This window comes from Sminthopsis crassicaudata, chromosome 1, assembly GCF_048593235.1.
Source record: "Sminthopsis crassicaudata isolate SCR6 chromosome 1, ASM4859323v1, whole genome shotgun sequence".
Classification (NCBI taxonomy): Eukaryota; Metazoa; Chordata; class Mammalia; order Dasyuromorphia; family Dasyuridae; genus Sminthopsis; species Sminthopsis crassicaudata.
The window spans coordinates 114711955-114732199 of record NC_133617.1 but is presented as its reverse complement, the minus strand read 5'-3'; the positions used below and the strand labels follow the sequence as shown (position 1 = coordinate 114732199).

At 34.0% G+C, this 20245-nt stretch overlaps 1 protein-coding gene across 1 annotated transcript in view; it reads left to right on the top strand.

The window, feature by feature from the left end:
• The window catches only part of DEPTOR (DEP domain containing MTOR interacting protein), a 167165-nt gene extending 152436 nt beyond the window's left edge, over window positions 1-14729 (top strand). Inside the window, 1 exon segment of the mRNA XM_074266543.1 lies at window positions 14100-14729. Within this exon segment, the coding sequence (XP_074122644.1) occupies window positions 14100-14228 (129 nt within the window). The 3' untranslated portion in view covers window positions 14229-14729.
• Window positions 14730-20245: the final 5516 nt, after the last annotated feature.

Genomic DNA, 20245 nt, shown 5'->3' with positions numbered 1-20245 from the left:
TTTTCTTGGCAAAAATATTGGAGTAGTTTGCCATTTCCTTTTCTAGATCATTTTTCAGAAAAAGAAACTGAGGCAGTTTTAAGTGACTTGTTATATGAAATATAACATATAAGTGTTGGTGATAAAACAAATTTTAGGAAAATGCCGTTATACCTACACTAATGGATGTTGCCTCAAAAAGAGGCCTCAGAAAGAACTTAATTTAGAAGGTCACCCACTATACCCAGGGATATCATTGGTAGTTTTGCCACTGGTCTCCTAAGACTGGAGTAGAGAGTAAGGCTGAGGACTTTGCACAGCTCTGCCTCCCTTAAATCAAGACCTCATGGGATATCATTGAATAACAAACAATAACAATAGCATATGCATTATAGAGTTCTGCTGAAATCACCATTCTCATTACATACTCTTCCTTCTCATTCTAGATTACCCTGCAGTCCCCTTCTCATTCCTATTGATGAGTTCTTCCTTGGGCTTCTTGTTTTGGGGAGTGTCCCAGATGCACCATCTTTCATTCCTCTTCCAGATTGCTCCATGCCCAGCTTCTTCCCTCATTAGAATAGTTGCTCCTTGAGGACAAAGATTGATATTTTTTCTTTTGTACTTGCACTTGTATTGTATGTATGTACTTAGCATAGTACCTGGCACATAGTACAATGTTTGTTAACTGTCTAACTCTCTATAGAGAGTTATATATATAATATACTGCATTATTGACTTTTTTTCATTTAAAATGTGAAAGGGAGAAAAACACCTTTCTGAAAACAGTCTGGTTTTCAAATTAATAACTATTTTTGTATTCTCTTATTATGAATACTCAAGGTTAAGCAACCATCCAGAGACATCTTTTGTTGAAAAGAGAATCAAACCTTATGAGATTTAAAATCTGACACTCTAATATCATGAACACTACCTAGTTATAGCCCCATTTCTATTAGGAAGCAAAGACCTTTTATAAAGACATGAAACGAGAAGCTAGTTAAAGATAGAGAATAACTAGGGCAGTCTCTGTAGTTAATTGTGCAGGTCACAGTGACTGGCAGCCTAAAGTAAGTAGTCCATAATAATAATGCCTAGCGTATATGTGGCACTTTAAGATTTATAAAGCACTTTATTCATAAAGCTGGGTCCTGATTGGAGGCAAGTAGGTGGCTTGTGGATAGAGCAGCTGACTCTGGGCCTGGAGTCAAAGACCTGAGTTCGAATATGGCCTCAGACACTTACTAACTTATATGAATATGGGTAATTTATTTAACTTCTGTTAGCCTTAATGTCCTGGAGAAGGAAATGGCAAACCATTACAGAAAGAGTCAAGTCTGAAATACTGAATAACAAGAGGTCCTGATTAGTGTAGATAATGAATCCTGTGAAGTGGTTACATTATTCAAATTCACATTATAGCTTTCCATTGAGTTAGAATCTGTTATCATATTTTACATAATTATTACTTTAGATCAAATTTGAATTCACTCTATTACTTCATCAGATTCATTATTCATATTAGTTCAGATCTAGCTGTTACTGTCTCATTTGATTCTCACAACTTAGTGAGGGGTGCCTATTTTAAAGAGGAGGAAATTGAGACAGAGAAACCTTAAGTGACTTGCCCAGAATCATATAACTACTAAGTATCTTAGGCAGGATTCAAATTCAGGCTTTCCTGATTCTACATCTGGCTTTCTATCCACCTACTACCTAGCTGTCTGGAATTTTGTAATCCTCTTTTCCAGGCTTCATTAAGCCTTGCCTCATTATAGTATATCATATTGCATTTTTAGAAATAAGGAGTTACAGTAAGAAACTTGGTACCTTTTAACCCCAACTTTAATTGTTACCTCATTCCTATTCTCATATTCAGAATAATTATTAAAAAAACAAACACAAAAACAGTTATTTGAATAGAAGTTAAGGGCAATAATCTGTTTCTGCCAAAGCACATTACATCATATTACATTACATTACTTAATCTTATTGCCTTTTTATTTCTTACATTTCTCTCAATATCATTCAGTTTTCAATGATGTAATAAAATTTTCAGGTCTAAAAACCTGAACATTGAATTTTCATTGGTTTATATATCAGGGGTGGTAAACATTGCCAAATACCTGCCAAATACAAAGCAGGAATATTTATCTATATTTTGTCATCACTTTATAGGATTAGCTTTTCTAGTGCAACCTTTATAGAAACTCATTGCTTCTTCCTACACATTATTTCTGTAAGTTGAACAGCTGTTACCACTAAAATGATACCTTAGAGTCTGATTGTATATTTAAGACAACTGGTTAGTGTTTCTCTCTGGTGGATAACAGAGAGAATAAGAGTAACACATGATGTAGTTGACTTTGAAAAAGATGTCTTTAGCCAATATTCATGCCCTTTTAAGCAATATCGTGATACTCAATTTAGAGCAAGATTTAAATGAATACAAACATATAGGTATACATGTCATATCCCTTTCCCCCAAAAATGTATTTTCAAACATTGCTTCATTTAACTCTAGTTTTCTTTCTTCTTTAAATAGGAGTTTTGAATTCTCTTACTTATTTTGGCAAAAATCATAAGGCCACATTCATATCTTCCAACTGCTTAAGTGTTATTTGCTAATTTGCAACTCTGTTGTTCTCCCAATGTCTGTAGGAAAGTCCTTTGATACTTCCTCCCCAGTGGCCTCTTCCAGCTCCTCAGTACTTACCAATTATTCTCTCTGCAAGATAGATAACTGCTTCCTGCTAATCATAGGGAATACTAAGCTGTCTTTTCCTATATTAATCCTTCCCCTTCCAGCTTAAAAAAAAAAAAAAAAAAAAAGTGGTGAAAAGTAGAAGAATATTCTACATGAGTCTACAGCTCTTTTTGAACAAACAATTCCTTATTATTGATTGGTATTGTGGTGAGATGTTTGCAAAATAGGTGTAGTTTTTCCCCCCCTTTGGGGTTACACAATTGGATGGTTTTTCTTAGGCTCCCACCATGCAAGAACAAATGTGTAATTACACAATCCCTGCTGGCTCTCAGTCATACTGCAGGGCTATCACAGCTGCCAGAACTAATACAGGAGGAGGTTGGAAGAAAGATTATTTTCTGTTAGTCTGGCTTCCTATCAGATGGGAGACTGGGGCCCAACCATGGTGTTATCCCAACTTAATCGTATACTAAGGTCCTGTTGCCTTGCTGCATTCATATTGTTAACACTTAGAATGCTGATTTTTAGGATTTTTTTTTTCTACTTCCTATATATGCAGAGAAGTCAGCTGCCCCTGATCTTCCCAGAAGAATTCTTTTTCTCAGCAAAAGTATCACAAGTGTCCCTTTGAAAATTAACAACATTAACTCAGGAAAAGATTAGCTGCTAAGCGGTAACAGGTGTGCCTGAGTAAAACATTGATAGTCTCAAAGAATTTTTAATCCCCAACTAAACTTGAGCAGAACACTAGGGACCAGAGTTTTACCTTAGATTAAATTCTTGATAAGGTTGAATGGAGTAGCAAAACCTAATTGGAGGAGAATGTTAATCTTATCTTTTTCTTCCTATCCTGCTAATCCTTAAAATGAGGGCTTTAGAAAAAGGGGGAGAATTCTGGATCTTCCGAAAGTATTGGTTATTAATGATCATTTCTCTCATTATTATAAATAGTCTCCTTTCTGTGCCCCATTTCCAGCTCCCCCTTTTAGAATAAAAGCTTCTTAAGCGCTAGGCACCTTCTTGTTTTCTTATTTTTATATCCCTAATACTTAAGTTCATTGCCTAGTATAGTAAACACTAAATAATTATTTCTAATGTTATAGCTACAGGTAGTTGAAATTGCAACTGGCTGTTTGGCAATTGCTATCCTGTTCCATTGGTGCTAGCACAGATGAAGGGATGAGATTGAATACAAAACAAATATATCACCTATGTATGTATGATGTATATATGTATGAATGAATCTATCTACCTACATGTCTATCTGTCTATTCTATCTATTTAAGCTATTGGAATGAATATAATTACAGTGAGAGAAGAAAGTAGGAATAAAGACAGAGTCTTGGGGAGAAAAAAGTTACATGATAACTTTATATTTAAAAGGAATAACAAGTTGTACATAATAGATTTGCAATTTCATATACACACATCTTTTTTCCTGTTCTATTATGTTATGGAAATAATATTCAGAATGAAATAAATACATTTAAAAACAAAACACTGATAGTCCTTTTTAAATGAGAAATGACAAAAGGATGGTAAGTCACTGGATATAGGAGATAGAATTCTTTTTAAAATTATTTTAAATATGTATGGAAAAAGGAATGCTCTCCTATCTTTACTACTTACCTGGGTAGATGTTTAAAGAGATAGATTTGGAAGATAATGAATACTGAAAGTACTCATGGAGAAAAAATTTTCAGACTGTGAAGGAGAGAACACAAATGATTTGCAAGAAATACAAACTCAAGATAAGTGAAGAGGTGGTCAGATAGTATCTAGCTATGTCCACGAGTTTTAAAGATCCAAAGTTTTAAAAGTTTCTGGACAGAAGAAGAATAAATATGCTATTTTTCAAACTTCAAAAATAAGGGTAGAGTCTAAAAATATAGGCTAGTGATGTTGACCTTGATCTGTAGCAAAATTCTAGAATGCATTATTAAATAATAGTTTGTTAACAACAAGAAAAGGAAGTAATTCTCACTGAAAGCGAACATGACATTATCAAGACTAGGCCCTAGCAGACTAGTCTAATTTTTTTTACATATAAGATAACTAGAATGGCAAATGAAAGGAATGAAAAAGATATATTTTGCCTAGATTTTAGCAGCATTTTAAGCAAAATCTCCCCAGTACTCTTGTGAATACATAGACATATAATCTAATTAGGTGCTTTTGGAAAGGTATGAATAGCTACACTAAAAGAATAGTTACTGGATCAGTATCATCTTGCAGAGATATGTTTTAATGCCTACAAATTTGAAGATAACACAAAATTTGTAGAAATATATAACATGTTGAATTAGAGATCATATGTAAAAGATTCTAACAAACTGGAATCTAATAAGATGACATTTGTTAAGAATAAATTGTCTTATCCAAGATGGAGGAATTGGGGTTAGACAAAAATTTTCATAAAAAAGACATGACGTTATTTTTTTGTGGTTATCAGTTGTTGCAGTCACACCTGATTTTTTGTGACTCCATTGGGTTTTCTTGGCAAAGATATTGTAGTAGTTTGCCATTGCCTTCTCCAGCTCATTTTGCCAAAGAGGAAACTGAGGCAAATGGGATTACACAGCTAGTGTCTGAGACTGTATTTGAACTCTGATGTTACTGACTCCAGGCTCACCTGAATACTTTAAGAAGCTAACACTAACAGCCAAGTAGCACAGTGGGTAAAGCACCATATCTGAAGTCAGAGCCAAGTTCAAATCCAATCTCAGACATTCATTGGCTATGTGGTCTTAAACAAGTCATTTATTATGTACCATCTGTAAAATGGGGATAATAATAGCACCTATTTCCTAAAGTTATTATGGGGACCAATGAGATAATATTTGTAAAGCACTTTATAAACAACATGCTATATGTAAATTATAGCTATTGTTATAATTATTATTGCTATCAATAGTGAAGTATTTGAAGAGCTGTCATGAAATAGAACAATTTGACTAACTGCTTGGACACAAGAGCACAGAACCAGTTGCCTTAGATGGAAACTATAGAGACACAGATTTTAGGCATATATGAGGGGATAAGTTCCCTAACATGAAAACAGTATTTCAATTATTTCCCCATCACTAATGCTGTTCAGTGGGAGCTGACGTCATGACCACTTGTTGATTGACCTATAAAATTATCATTCAGTTACAAGTTGGTTTTTACTAATTAGCTTCTAATATATTTTCTAATTCTTAGATTCTATAATTCATATCTCCTTTATTGAACAGAGGCACAGTTCTTTTTGTTTTTATTGAAAACAAAGTCACTTTGTTATAAAATTTTTTGACAGTATATATGTATGAGTAATTTTTTTTATAACATTATCCCTTGTAATCATTTTTCCAAATTATCCCCTCTTTCCCTCTACTCCCTCCCCTAGATGACAGGCAATCCCATACATTTTACATGTGTTACAGTATAACCTACATACAATATATGTGTGTAAATCCAATATTCTTGTTGCACATTAAGTATTAGATTCCGAAGGTATAAGTAACCTGGGTAGATAGACAGTAGTGCTAACAATTTACATTCACTTCCCAGTGTTCCCTTTCTGGGTATAATTGTTTCTGTCCATCATTGATCAGCTGGAAGTGAGTTGGATCTTCTTTATGTTGAAGATATCCACTTCTATCAGAATACATCTTTATACAGCATTGAAGTGTACTGTGATCTTCTGGTTCTATTCATTTCACTCAGCATCAGTTGATTTAAGTCTTTCCAAACCTTTCTGTGTTCGTCCTGCTGGTCATTTCTTACAGAGCAATAATATTCCAGAATCTTCATATACCACAATTTACCCAACCATTCTCCAACTGATGGACATCCATTCATCTTCCAGTTTCTAGCCACTACAAAAAGAGCTGCCACAAACATTTTGGCACATACAGGTCCCTTTCCCCTCTTTAGTATTTCTTTGGGATATAATCCCAGTAGGAGCACTGCTGGATCAAAGGGGATGTACAGTTTGATAACTTTTTGGGCATAATTCCAAATTGCTCTCCAGAATGGCTGGATTCTTTCACAACTCCACCAGCAACGTTTAGTGTCCCAGTTTTCCCACATCCCCTCCAACATTCATCATTATTTGTTCCTGTCATCTTAGCCAATCTGACAGGTGTGTAGTGGTATCTCAGAGTTGTCTTAATTTGCATTTCTCTGATCAGTAGTGATTTGGAACACTCTTTCATATGAGTGGATATAATTTCAATTTCTTCCTCTGAGAATTGTCTGTTCATATCCTTTGACCATTTATCAATTGGAGAATTGTTTGATTTATAAATTAGGGTCAGTTCTCTATATATTTTGGAAATGAGACCTTTGTCAGAACCTTTGCTTTTAAAAATATTTTCCCAATTTGTTACTTCCCTTCTAATCTTGTTTGCATTAGTATTGTTTGTACAGAAACTTTTTAGTTTGATGTAATCAAAATCTTCTATTTTGTGATCAATAATGATCTCTAGTTCTCCTCTGGTCATAAATTCCTTCCTCCTCCACAGGTCTGAGAAGTAGACTATTCTCTGTTCCTCTAATCTATTTATTATCTCACTCTTTATGCCTAAATCATGGACCCATTTTGATCTTATCTTGGTATATGGTGTTAAGTATGGATCCATATCTAATTTCTGCCATATTAATTTCCAGTTTTCCCAACAGTTTTTTCCAAATAATGAATTTTTATCCCTAATGTTGGTATCTTTGGGTTTGTCAAAGATTAGATTGTTATAGATGTACCCTTTTTTGTCCTTTGTATCTAATCTGTTCCACTGATCTACCGGTCTATTTCTTAGCCAATACCAAATGGTTTTGGTGACTGCTGCTATATAATATAGCTTTAGATCAGGTACACTTAGACCACCTTCCTCTGACTTTTTTTTCATTAGTTCCCTTGCAATTCTCGACCTTTTAATTCTTCCATATGAATTTTGTTGTTATTTTTTCTAGGTCATTAAAATAGTTTCTTGAGAGTCTGATTGGTATAGCACTAAATAAATAGATTAGTTTGCGGAGTATTGTCATCTTTATACATTCGCTCGGCCTATCCAAGAGCACTGAATGTCTTTCCAATTATTTAAATCTGACTTTATTTTTGTGGCAAGTGTTTTGTAATTTTGCTCATATAATTCCTGACTTTTCTTTGATAGATGGATTCCCAAATATTTTATACTCTCAACATTTGTTTGGAATGGAATTTCTCTTTGTATCTCTTGCTGTTGCATTTTGTTGGTGATATATAAAAATGCTGAGGATTTATGTGGATTTATTTTGTATCCTGCCACTTTGCTAAAATTCTGAATTATTTCTAATAGCTTTTTAGCAGAGGCTTTGGGGTTCTCTAAGTATACCATCATGTCATCTGCAAAGAGTGATAGTTTGATTTTCTCATTTCCTACTCTAATTCCTTGAATCTCTTTCTCTGCTCTTATTGCCGAGGCTAGCGTTTCTAGTACTATATTGAATAGTAATGGTGATAGTGGGCAAACTTGTTTCACTCCTGATCTTACTGGGAAAGGTTCCAGTTTATTTCTATTGCATATTATACTTACTGACGCTCTTAAATATATGCTCCTGATTATTCTAAGGAATAGTCCATTTATTCCTAAACTATCAAGAGTTTTTAGTAGGAATAGATGTTGGATTTTGTCAAATGCTTTTTCTGCATCTATTGAGATGATCATATGGTTTTTATTAATTTGATTATTAATATGGTCAATTATACTAATAGTTTTCCTAATATTAAACCAGCCCTGCATTCCTGGTATAAATCCTACTTGATCATAGTGTATTATCCTGGGGATGATTTTCTGAAGTTTTTTTGCTAATATCTTATTTAAGATTTTAGCATCAATATTCATTAAGGAAATTGGTCTGTAGTTTTCTTTCTCAGTTTTCAATCTACCTGGTTTAGGTATCAGTACCATGTCTGTGTCATAAAAGGAGTTTGGTAGGACTCCTTCATCCCCTATTTTTTCAAATAGTTTATATAACATGGGAGCTAATTGTTCTTTAAATGTTTGGTAGGATTCACATGTAAATCCATCTGGTCCTGGAGATTTTTTCCTGGGGAGTTGATTAATAGCTTGTTCTATTTCTTTTTCTGAAATGGGACTATTTAAGCAATTTATCTCCTCCTCTGTTAATCTAGGAAGCCTATATTTTTGGAGGAAGTCATCCATTTCACTTAAGTTATCAAATTTATTGGCATAAAGTTGGGCAAAGTAATTCCTTATTATTTCTCTAATTTCCTCTTCATTGGTGGAAAGATCCCCCTTTTCATTTGTAAGACTAACAATTTGATTTTCCTCTTTCCTTTTTCTGATCAGATTTAACAAAGGGTTATCTATTTTATTGGCTTTTTCATAACTCTTACTTTTATTTATTAATTCAATAGTTTTTTTTTACTTTCAATATTATTGATTTCTCCTTTTAATTTTTGTATTTCAAGTTTGATTTTTGGTTGGGGGTTTTTAATTTGGTCTTTTTCAGAGGCACAGTTCTTTTTCCTATGGCTATATATAATATATACATGATTTGCAGTACAGAATGTACTGTTGGCTATTAACTTTAAGTCCACTATAATTGAATAGATTTCCTGGTAGTACCCAGTTTCTAAATAATTCTGCTTGTTTCTGTTTGCAGAACATTTTGCTATTTTAGAAATCAGCAGACTGTGGGTAGAATTAAACCAAGATAATTAAATGACATATTTCTTATTACTGATAACACTAATTATTTAGAACACAAATATGAAAAATTTGAATGTGTTGTTTGATGCACATATGTACAAACTATAGTGTCTTAGCATTATCCAATCCAGTCCATTAAACATTTATTAAGTTCCTACTGTGTGCCAGATACTGTGCTAAATGTTGAGAATACAATTTTAATTATTGAGGGCTCCTGCCCTCAACGAGCTTATAATCTAAATAGGAAGACATTATGAACAAAGAAAGGTAGAAAACCTGGAGGAGAGGGACACCAGAAGATATCTTGTTCCTTGGAGCTAATATCAAGCAGATCAGTGGATGCAAACCTATTACCTCTAAATATCCTAAAAGCAATATAAAAAGAGAAGAAACTATCAATTTATATAAAATTATTCACAGGTCCATTAATTGAATAACATAATAACAAAAGAAATTATGATATATTAATATATGGGACATATATTAACTTAGATTTTTCAAATCAAACTTATATATAATTTTCTTGGTGTTGGGAATTCCTCCAAACTCTTTCTATCAATGCAGATCAGCACTTCACTTGCAATGTGCAGCATTAGATTATTACCTAGGGCTTGGGCCAGAGGAATGGGAAGTAGGGTGGAGAATAAGGGGAGATATTAAGAGAATTATCTGGAATCACGATCTAAGAATACCATGGATTCAGTGTGACTTTTGTCACACTTTACATAGGAAGGGTGCTGGCCCTGCGTCAGGATGAGTTCAAATCCTGTCTTAAACACATACTATGTGACTCTGTTTTAATCACTTAATCTTTCTGTAAATCAGTTTCTTCAACTGGAAGGTGGGGATAATAAAAGTGTTGTAAGGATCATATGAGATAATATTTATAAAGAACCTAGCACATAATGGCTGTTTAATAATTTCTTGTTTTCTTTATTCCCTTTCCCCAGCTTCAGTTTCCTTTTCTCTAAAACACAATCTCTTTCATTTTTTTGCAGTTCTAAAATGGTGAAAAATTTTAAGTGACAAAGGAGGTCATCTAATTTTGGTTGAGGGCTTATCCACATGTGAAGTCATAGATTTTAAACATCACATACTATCAGAACTGTGGTGTTCTTATAACTTATTTGGCTTATTTATTTAAGCTAGGAGATAGTATGGAGAAGAGTTTGATCGAATGGAAAGATTGCTGGATTTGTAATCAGATCAGGGATTGAATCTTGTCAATGTCGACTTACTTAATACCTGCATTGGGCAAATTGCTTTATATTCTTCAGTTTTAAAATGAGCGAGTTGGACTTTTAGGCCCTTTCAAGCTCTAAGTCAATGATTTTATTATAAAACAGAATTAAATTAGATTAGGTGATCTCTCCAGGTCTGACATTCTGTGATTAAATATCAGGGTGTGTGTGTGTGTGTGTGTGTGTGTGTGTGTGTGTGTGTGTGTTGCTAAATGAGCATCCCAGTTCCTGGAAATTAGATTATTTTTTTTTTAACTTGGTTGCCTTTATGATGTAATAAGGGTAGAAATCACTTGCAGACAAGATAGTCTAGCATTGTGGTGAAATACTGTCTGCTAATTAGCAGAATTTTGGCTAATGACAACTGTAGATATGAGAAGTTGAAGAGGATCTCAAACAGGAGGAATATAATATATGAATCCTCAATGAAAAGAAAAGAAACAAATTACCTTTGACATCAGAGATTTAGAAATCAGACTACTGCCACTGATATCAGCAGAGAGGCTCTTTTCAGTGGCTGCTCCTAGTGCTTTGGCTGTGAAGATTAATCCTAAAAGCCATTATTCAGTGACATTTCTTGTTTAAACTTCCTCGGCTTTTAATATGAATATATATTGAGTAGTTATAGGCGCTTGGGGCAGGTAGGTAGCTCAGTGGATAGACTGCTGAGCCAGGAGTGAAGAAGACTTATTTTCTGAGTTCAGATTCTTCCTAGTTGTATAACTCTAAACTTAACCCTGTTTGCCTCAGTTTCCTTATCTATAAAATGAGCTAGAGAAGGAAATGGCAAACCACTCCAATGTCTTCACCAAAAAAACCTCGGAGAGGATCATGAAGAGTCAGACATAACTGAGTAAAAAAAACTGTCACAGAAATTTAATAAATGTCAGTGGCTCCCTATTGTCTTTAAAATCAAATTTAAATTCTTGTTTGTCAGTTAAAGCCTTTGATGATCTAGCATCAATGTACCTTCCCAGAATTGTGTTATGTTGTTCACTTTCATGTATTCAGCGTACATGATACCCCATCTTTCATCCTTTTGCTGTTTAATAAGCTTTTTTCTAGTCCTAGGATGTATTTAAGGAATACTTAATGATAATAGCTAACATTTACATAGCACTTAATATTGCCAGGAATTTATAATTATTATCTTATTTGATCCTTATAACTCTTAGGAAGTAGATGCTATTATAACTCCCATTTCACAGATGAGGGAATTGAGGCAAACAGAGGTAACATGATTTGTGCAGGGTGACAAAGGTAGCAAGTGTCAGAGGCTGGTTTTGAACTCAAATCTAGCTGCCTCTACTTATTTTTTTCTCTTACAATCTCTAGTTTCCCTCAAAGATCTATTCAAAATGTTGCAACCTACAAAAGACCTTTCCTGATTTTGATTTTTACATACTTATTTTGCATTTTGATATAAATATATATGTATGTATATGTAAAGTATTTATGTAAACTTCCCTGTTATGCAAGTTTCTTATATAGAGAGACTGTTTAATTCTTGGATTTGGTACTTAGTAGTAGGCACTAGATAAAGTAGTAGATAGACATTGTACTTCGAGTCAAAAAAGTTCAAATCCTGACTGATACTTACTAGCTGTGGAATCCTAGACAAATCATTTAAACTCTCCCCCACCCTCCACAATAGCCTCAACTGTAAAATGGAGATAATAACATCTAGCTCCCAAAATTGTTGTGATGATCAGATGAGTATAAGTATAAAGAATTTTGCCAACCATAAATTGCTATATAGATATTAGCTTTGATTCTTACTTTTAACAGGGATTAATAAATGCTCCTTGATCGATTCTGTGAAGCCGTCACATTATATTATAAATGAGACATGATAAGTCATCTATGTTCCACCCTCTCCAGAATTGTTTCTGAGCTAATCCTGAAAAGTAGTCATCTAGCCTCTGCTGACATGTCTAGTAACAGGGCACTTAGTATCTTATCAAGCAATCTGTTTTCATTTTCAGGCAGCTCTAGTTGTTAAAAATCCCCTTTTATGTGCAACTGAAATCTGCTTCAATTTAACCTCTTCCCATTGGTCTCACTTCTGTTCTTTAAAACCACACAAATTATCTAATATCTCTTCCCCATCAACCTGTCAAGTATTTTAAGACAGCAGATGTATGCCCCTCCTAAATCTTCTTTTCTCTGAGGCTAAATATTCCCAATCTCTTCACCCATGCCTCATTTGTCATAGTTTTAAATCCCTTTAACTATCCTTGTCATTGTTCTCTGGAAGCACATACATCACTCTGCTTATCCCTCGTAAAATGTGGTATCCAGTGCTGTTAGTAGGATTTCAGATGTTTCTGCAGTGATAGTATTAATGCAGGGTATACTAATGCAGAAATTCTTGTAATGAATGACATACTTCACTAATGTTGACAAGTTGAAAGTATCCTTCTTCTTGACTCACTGAGTTTATAGATTAATTAAAACTCTAGTCATTTCACATGAACTCCTGTTAATAAAAGTTAAAGAAGCTACCCTTTATTGACTTGAAGTTTTTTTTAAATTTATTTTCAGTTCCAAATCTTCTCCCTCCCTCTTCTGCTCCTTCCCCTACTCATTGAGAAAGCAAGAATAAGCTTTATTAACTTGAAGCATTTGTGTGTAGTTGAGTATGAGAAATCATAAAATCTTAGATAACCATTCCTATCCATTGGACTCCTCAAAAATTGATGGATTGTTGTTACAAAAGTTATCAACAAATAATAAAATAAGTTACAATATAATATTATATCATATTTGTATATATACTCATTATATATGCTATATTTATTATATATAAACATGTGACAATATAATATGTTGTATATGCATACACATACATAATTGATAATATTTCTATGTAATATAATAATGAAATAAGTGACAAAATAAGATTTCTAGTTCACTTTGTATATACTACCTCATTGGAATTTCAAAACAACTCTGTGAGGTAGATGCTATAATCCCATTTTATAGATGTGGAAATGAGGCTCAGAGCAGATAAATTATTTTCCCACAGTTATACTTGCCTAAGATGGCATTGAGTCTTACCACTTACAAGTCTTGTGTTACATGTTATATCTACTATGCTACAACTTCATACGATTGGTCCAATGGAAAGAGCACTGGCCTTGGAGCCAGAAAGGTTGGGTCTAAATCCTCCTTTTGATGCTTACTATCTCTGTGACGTTGGACAAATCACTTAAAGCTCCTGAACCTCAGTTTCCACATCCATCAAAAGAAGGAGTTGTACTGAATGGCTTCTCTAGTTCCTTCCAGCTTTGCATATCTTATCCTAAGATCTCATAAGAATTTTATTAAAAGGATGTATGTGTGTGTGTGTGTAAAAATGTCAGTGATAAAAATAATAACAAAAGATATAGAGAAAAATGTATTTTTTTCTTTTAAAACAATAATTTTTTGTGAAGAGCTTTGATCTCAAACAAGTAATTTTTATCTTTGTCTTCTCAGGTCTGTCAGTTCGTTGTTTCTGTGAATGGTCTCAATGTTCTGCACGTTGACTACAGGACCGTGAGCAATCTGATTCTGACTGGCCCAAGGACTATCGTCATGGAAGTCATGGAGGAGCTGGAATACTAAGGAAGAGACTTCCCCTTTTCACCACTGTATCAGACAAATATAATCCTAACTACCTGCAAAGAGTAACACAAAACAATGCAAGGGAAAATCTGCCTTCCTCATTTAAATGGATGGCAGTGACCATTGATATATCCCTTACCCCCTTTAATTTACTTTCATATGTGATTTAAATGTGCAAGTGCCCTTTAAGAAATCCATTCTTTTTCTCATTATACAGTGCCACCTACTCAATGTTCTTTCAGTGTTGATCATAGTTATATTCTTTTACTTTTACTTCTTTTCATTTTTAGAAAGAAACTGAAGTTCTTTTCTCTCCAAACTTCAGGATGCCAAAAATTCCCATGAATCATAGAATATACTTATATAAGTTCTTATTTCAAAATCTTAGTAAAATCAGTGTAAATCTGTGTATTAGCTTTGATAAAATTCAATGAACCTCATATCAAAGTGATATCTGAAGGGCCCTCAATAAACTATGTGCCAACTTTTTAAAGAAATAAATCAAAAGCACTGACATGTATGAACCCCTTCCTCCCACCCCCCAGAATCCCAATTGGCCCCTCTGCCATTGGCAACCAACTTTTTATTTATACCATGCTTTCCAATATTATATAGAATAGAAACTTTTGTAATTTTTTTAAAGCATTTCTTAAAATGTTCTACAACTCTCAGAAGGTACATTACCCTTTAGGGGCCAAGTGATTGTGGGCTACAGAAACTACAGTCACTTTCTGGAATTAATCCTAAATCCATTGAATGTATATAGACAGTCATTTATGTATGTATATACATACCTGGGGCAGCTAGGAGGCACAGTGTATAGTCTGGAGTCAGGAAGATCTGAGTTCAAAGCTACCTTCAGATACTTACTAGCTATGTGACCCTGGGCAAGTCACTTAACCCTATTTGCCTCAGTTTCCTCATCTGTAAAATGAACTGGAGAAGGAAAGGGCAAATCACTCCAGTATCTTTGTCAATAAAACCCCAAATGGGATCACAGAGATTTGGACATGACTGAAAACAATTGAATGTATATACTTGGTAAATGGCCAGCTGATGTTCTGTCTGTTCCACTTAATTAGAATATCTTTTTATGGTGGGAAAAACAACAATGAACTACAGTTTGACCTACAAAGTGAGAAAAACAAACTGTCACCTTTCTATTTGGGGACGTGTTTTCCCCTTTAGCATTAGCTTTCTTGTGTAACATGTTCTATGTCTTTGTGCTTGTTTGTTCAGGATTGTCTTCCGCTGAAATCTGAGCTTGTTGTGTCTTTTGAGCTTGTGTGTGAATGGTGTATTTTCTTATGTTGTTATGAGAAAGAGTTTACTTGGGGTCTCCAGGAAGGAGATGAATCCCAAAGGAAATGATTAATGGCCTGTGTTTAGGATATCCAGGATTTGCTAGATACATCTTAATTCTGTGTAAAGGAATTCTAAATGTAACTAGATTGGTACATGTAGTATTGGATGTGCATTTATTAACCCCATTTCAGAAGGCCTTAGGATAGCTGACCCTTCATTTCTTGGTAAGTAATGTATTGTAACTCTTTCTCCTCACTGGTAGAATATCAGCAAATGCAGTGCTTTGTAGCCTAATTTTTATCTGACCTTCAAGAATGTTAAACAACAATAGAATCTTTAATACTGATGTTTCTTTGGAACTCCCAGATAGCATTTTTAAGGGGTTATCTTTCTTAGCATTCTTTAAATTGGAACTCCTAAAGGGAAAAGATAGGGTCTAGAGTTATGATGTTACTCAGCCATTGGTGATCAACCCCTTTTCTGCAACTTATATCTTATAGAGTTGCTTGAATTATAAAAAAAGTTAAGTGACTTCTCTGAGGTCACACAGCCAGAATATGTAAAAGTCAGGGTTTGAAGCTAGGCATTTTTGGCTCTGAAGCTAAGCTTCTACCATGCTTGAGGGAAAATTACCCTTTAAATTTCTTTTCATATCTTTAAAAAATGAGGCAAATTTTTTTTTATCACATTTTAAGGAATTTTCAACTTAAGAAAGAATATCAATCAAGAAATATTCTCCATCTTCTTTTCACGTTATGATGCCCTAATCTCTACAATCTTTAGGTCATCTCCTGCTCTCCTTGTCTTCATTGTGATATCTCCTTGAACGCCAGATGCTTTAATTCCCTTTATGCAAGTGAAAACTGATATCAAAAGAAAAAAAAATTAAGCAAATAATTGAATTACAATTAACTAGAATGATGTTTTCTAGCTCTTGTTCCTTGATATATGAATAGAAGTGACAGGATCTTAGATTTAGAGCTAGAATGGGCAGTAGAGATCTTTTAGAAATTACTCAACCACCCTAGTCAACAAGTATTTCTCAACCACCTGTTATGTGCCAAAAACTGCTGTGCATGCTGAGATGATAAGACAAAAGTGAAACAATTTTTTTCCTTAAGAAATGAGCTAGACAGATACACACACACACACACACACACACACACACACACACACACACACACAAAGATAATTATAAAAGCCAAATGGAAAGTAGGGTTGGTCTAAGTCCAATTTCTTCATTTTATTGAATAGGAAATTGAGGTATAATGAAGGAAAGTGACTTAGCCTAATTCACTTGAAGTACGTAGCAGAGCCAGGATTCATGGTAAAGATGTGAATTGGGATCTTCTGCCTGCTAATCTAGGGCTTGCCATATCATGATATTGGGTGGCACCTCCCTTAATCTGCCCGTGAAAATCAGTGCTATTAATGAACTCAGTGCCACAATTTGAGAAACACAGTCATAAAGGGTTTCAGATAATAGATTTTATGTATTTGTTCAATCTATGGTTGTCTGAACTTATCCCATTTGTAGCATAGGTGTTGAAAACAAGATTTGGCAACCTTCAGTTATAAATACAATCTTTTCTTTTGATGGTACTTGTGTAAAACATTTACCTCCCGTCAGGGAGTGAAGTATTTTGCCAGCATGCCAGGCAAGTGAATTTCAGTACAAAATGATATTTCTGAGAACTTGAGAAGGCTCAAGGAAATTCTCCTTGAGCATATTTTAGCCATAACTTCATAGTGACCTTCCATTACAAGGGCCAACACACCAATTCAGAAAGATTTGATTTGCTTCATTAATTGAAAAAGTTGATAATTAATGTCAGAAAGTTGGATTTGAAAAGGCAATTATGTGATGATTCTCTTATAAAGAACAGCTCTGTTCTGCACTTTTCTTGGGGGCAGCCAGAGTATACTTTATCTCCTTTCCATTCAAGTTAGCAAGTGCAGCTGTTTGCCAGAAAATGGACAAGACACAGGAATCCAAGGTCATTGTACATTCACTGGCATCTGAAGGTTTTTCTCCTTTCACTCTTTATTGTAATGGCAATAGCAATAGCAGATATGCTATGCTTTAAGGCATGTGAAAGTGCTTTCTAAACATCTCATTTGAACCTCAAGACAGCCTGGCCTTTTAAGCAGTCCAGATATAGTATCCATTTGACTAGTGGAATTCAAGGACTTACCTTTGGTCACAGGCAGGATTCAAATTCACTTCTCTGCAGACTCCTGTTAGAATCTTTTCACGACACCCTCACAGTCAAAATCAAAGTGAGAGAGAGAGAGAGAGAATCTGATTTTAGAAAGGTTTTATACATAAACAATCATTCAAACTTAATTTCCAGGCTAATGACTATAATTAGCCAATTAGTCTATGCTGTGACTGTAATTTTTAATTATGAATGAAGCTTTAAGCCTAATTAAAGCCCATAAATCATATTATCATAGAGCATTATGATTTTGGGGAATTGTTGAAAGGAAATCTAGAAATCACCCAGTCCAAACACCTCCCTTTACAAAGGAGGAAACTGAGTAGAGAGTGATGTAACTTGTTCATAAAACTGGTATGGAATGGAGAATCAGGATGGAAATCCGGGTCTTCTAAATACCAGTCCAGTACTCATTCTACTATATGGTGCTTCAACCATAGCAAATTACTTTATGTTTGTGGTGAAAAATAGCCAATATTATTAATACTTTTTTACTTAAGTGAATATACATAATATTATTATGATGAAATTAATAACATAATACTATTATATAATTAAGTAAAAAGGCATATCATGTAGTTTGTTACCAATAAAGCAGGATCATCATTGCACAGACTTCCTCTTATTTCATATCATGTGAAAAAATAGCCATTTTATGCGCCCTTGATATTTCACCAAATTTAAACTTGAAATTCCTTTTCTAAATCTCACACCTAGTATAGAGTAATATATAGAGCATCTTCTGTGCTGTCAACTAGCTGTGTGATCTTAAGAAATTACTTGACCTCTCTGGATCTCAGTGTCCATAGCTATAAAATCAAGGGATTATTTGATCTCTGAAGTTCCTTCCTGCTATATTATTCTATTACATATATATGTATACATACATATATATATATACATATGTACATATAAAAATATATAGAGATATATAATTTTTTACTGGATTTCCTGTGTGGAACTCCAGATGAGGAATTCCCTCTCCTAATTCAAATCAGAATTTTCTTTTCTAATCAAGGTCTTAGAGAGTTGCCTGGGACATGGTAAGAGTAAGTGATTTACTCAGGGTTATACAGTTAATATGTGTTAGAGGTTAGAGGTGAGAATTTAGTCATGGTCTTTCCAATGGCAAGGCCAGTTCTCTCTTCACTATTTTATGCTGCCTCTCATGATTCTGTGATACTCCTACAAAAATATTACATGTATATACCTGGCACTCTCTGTGAATTTTTACAGTTGCTTTCTCTTTCTTAGACGATATTTTTCTTTTTGAAAATAGAAGTTGGAAGTAATATGATTTTTTGAAATCTATATTAGCATAATATCTGCTGTCAACGCACATTTCAGCTCTTTGTTTATGAACTCAGTTCTATTATAGACAATGAAAAGCAGCAAGAGTAAATGATTTGTGTAGATCCTACTGTTTGACATTTTTGTGTTAATCCCTGGAAAACAGGTCTATAAATGTATGGGGTGAAGAATCAAGGAGTGGAGGGAAACATGTGGAAAGAATTAATTTGGAAATGGAATCTCCAAATCATAGTATCTTAATCCTAGAATGAGATTATCTAAGCCAACTTGGTCATTTTATAGATCAGAGAACTGAGGGCTTGAGAAGAGTAGGAATTTGTCCAAGGTCCTGCAGATAGCAAGATCAGGGACTCACATCCAAATTCTTTGATACCAAGTTTCTCAATGTTGCAAAGTTGGCACAAAAAGAAATTGATGTCCACATCTCTTTTTGGTTGTTGTTCAAGCTGGCCTCTTACCTGTATAATTTTCCCTTTCAAATTTTGGTGTGGAAAGTCTTTTGCCAATACCTATATGTAGCTGATACTGTGAACTCAAAACATTCAATGTTGAAGCACTGTCATCCCCAAGTCAGTGCTGATTTTTGTAGCCTAATTTAACAGAAATGATCAGAATGTCATCCTGGTGCTCTCATCCAGGGTGCAACTGCTATAAAGCAAACTTTGGGCAACAAAATGTTTTTCCTCCTTGAGATATCTTGAAAGACAAACCCATAGAGCACCAAAATGACCATGATTATCAGGTATTGATATATATATGTATCCTCAAATGCATTAATATATGTATTTACAATAGAAAATGCTGATTTCAAAATTCATTAAGGCTTATTTGTGTCTTTTTTTTTTTAACTTGCTGCATAATACTGAAAATTATGGTTTGAAAAATAAAGTATACACAAAGTAACAAAAAATTAATTTCCAAAACAGATTATTTTTTGTTTCAGCTTTCATGGTGTTTTAGAATATATTAGCTATTTTATCTTTTAAAAATATAAAATTGATTTTCTACTAACTACATCAGGTAAAACTCAAGGGACTCTGAAACATCAATTAATATATACTCCAACAAAGAATGTAGCCAAAAGTCTGGTTTGTAAAATTGTACAGGAAGGTTTGTTTTATGAAATTATTTTGCTAGGAAAATATGCATTAAAAAGATGCTTCTGTATTTGATTAAGTAACA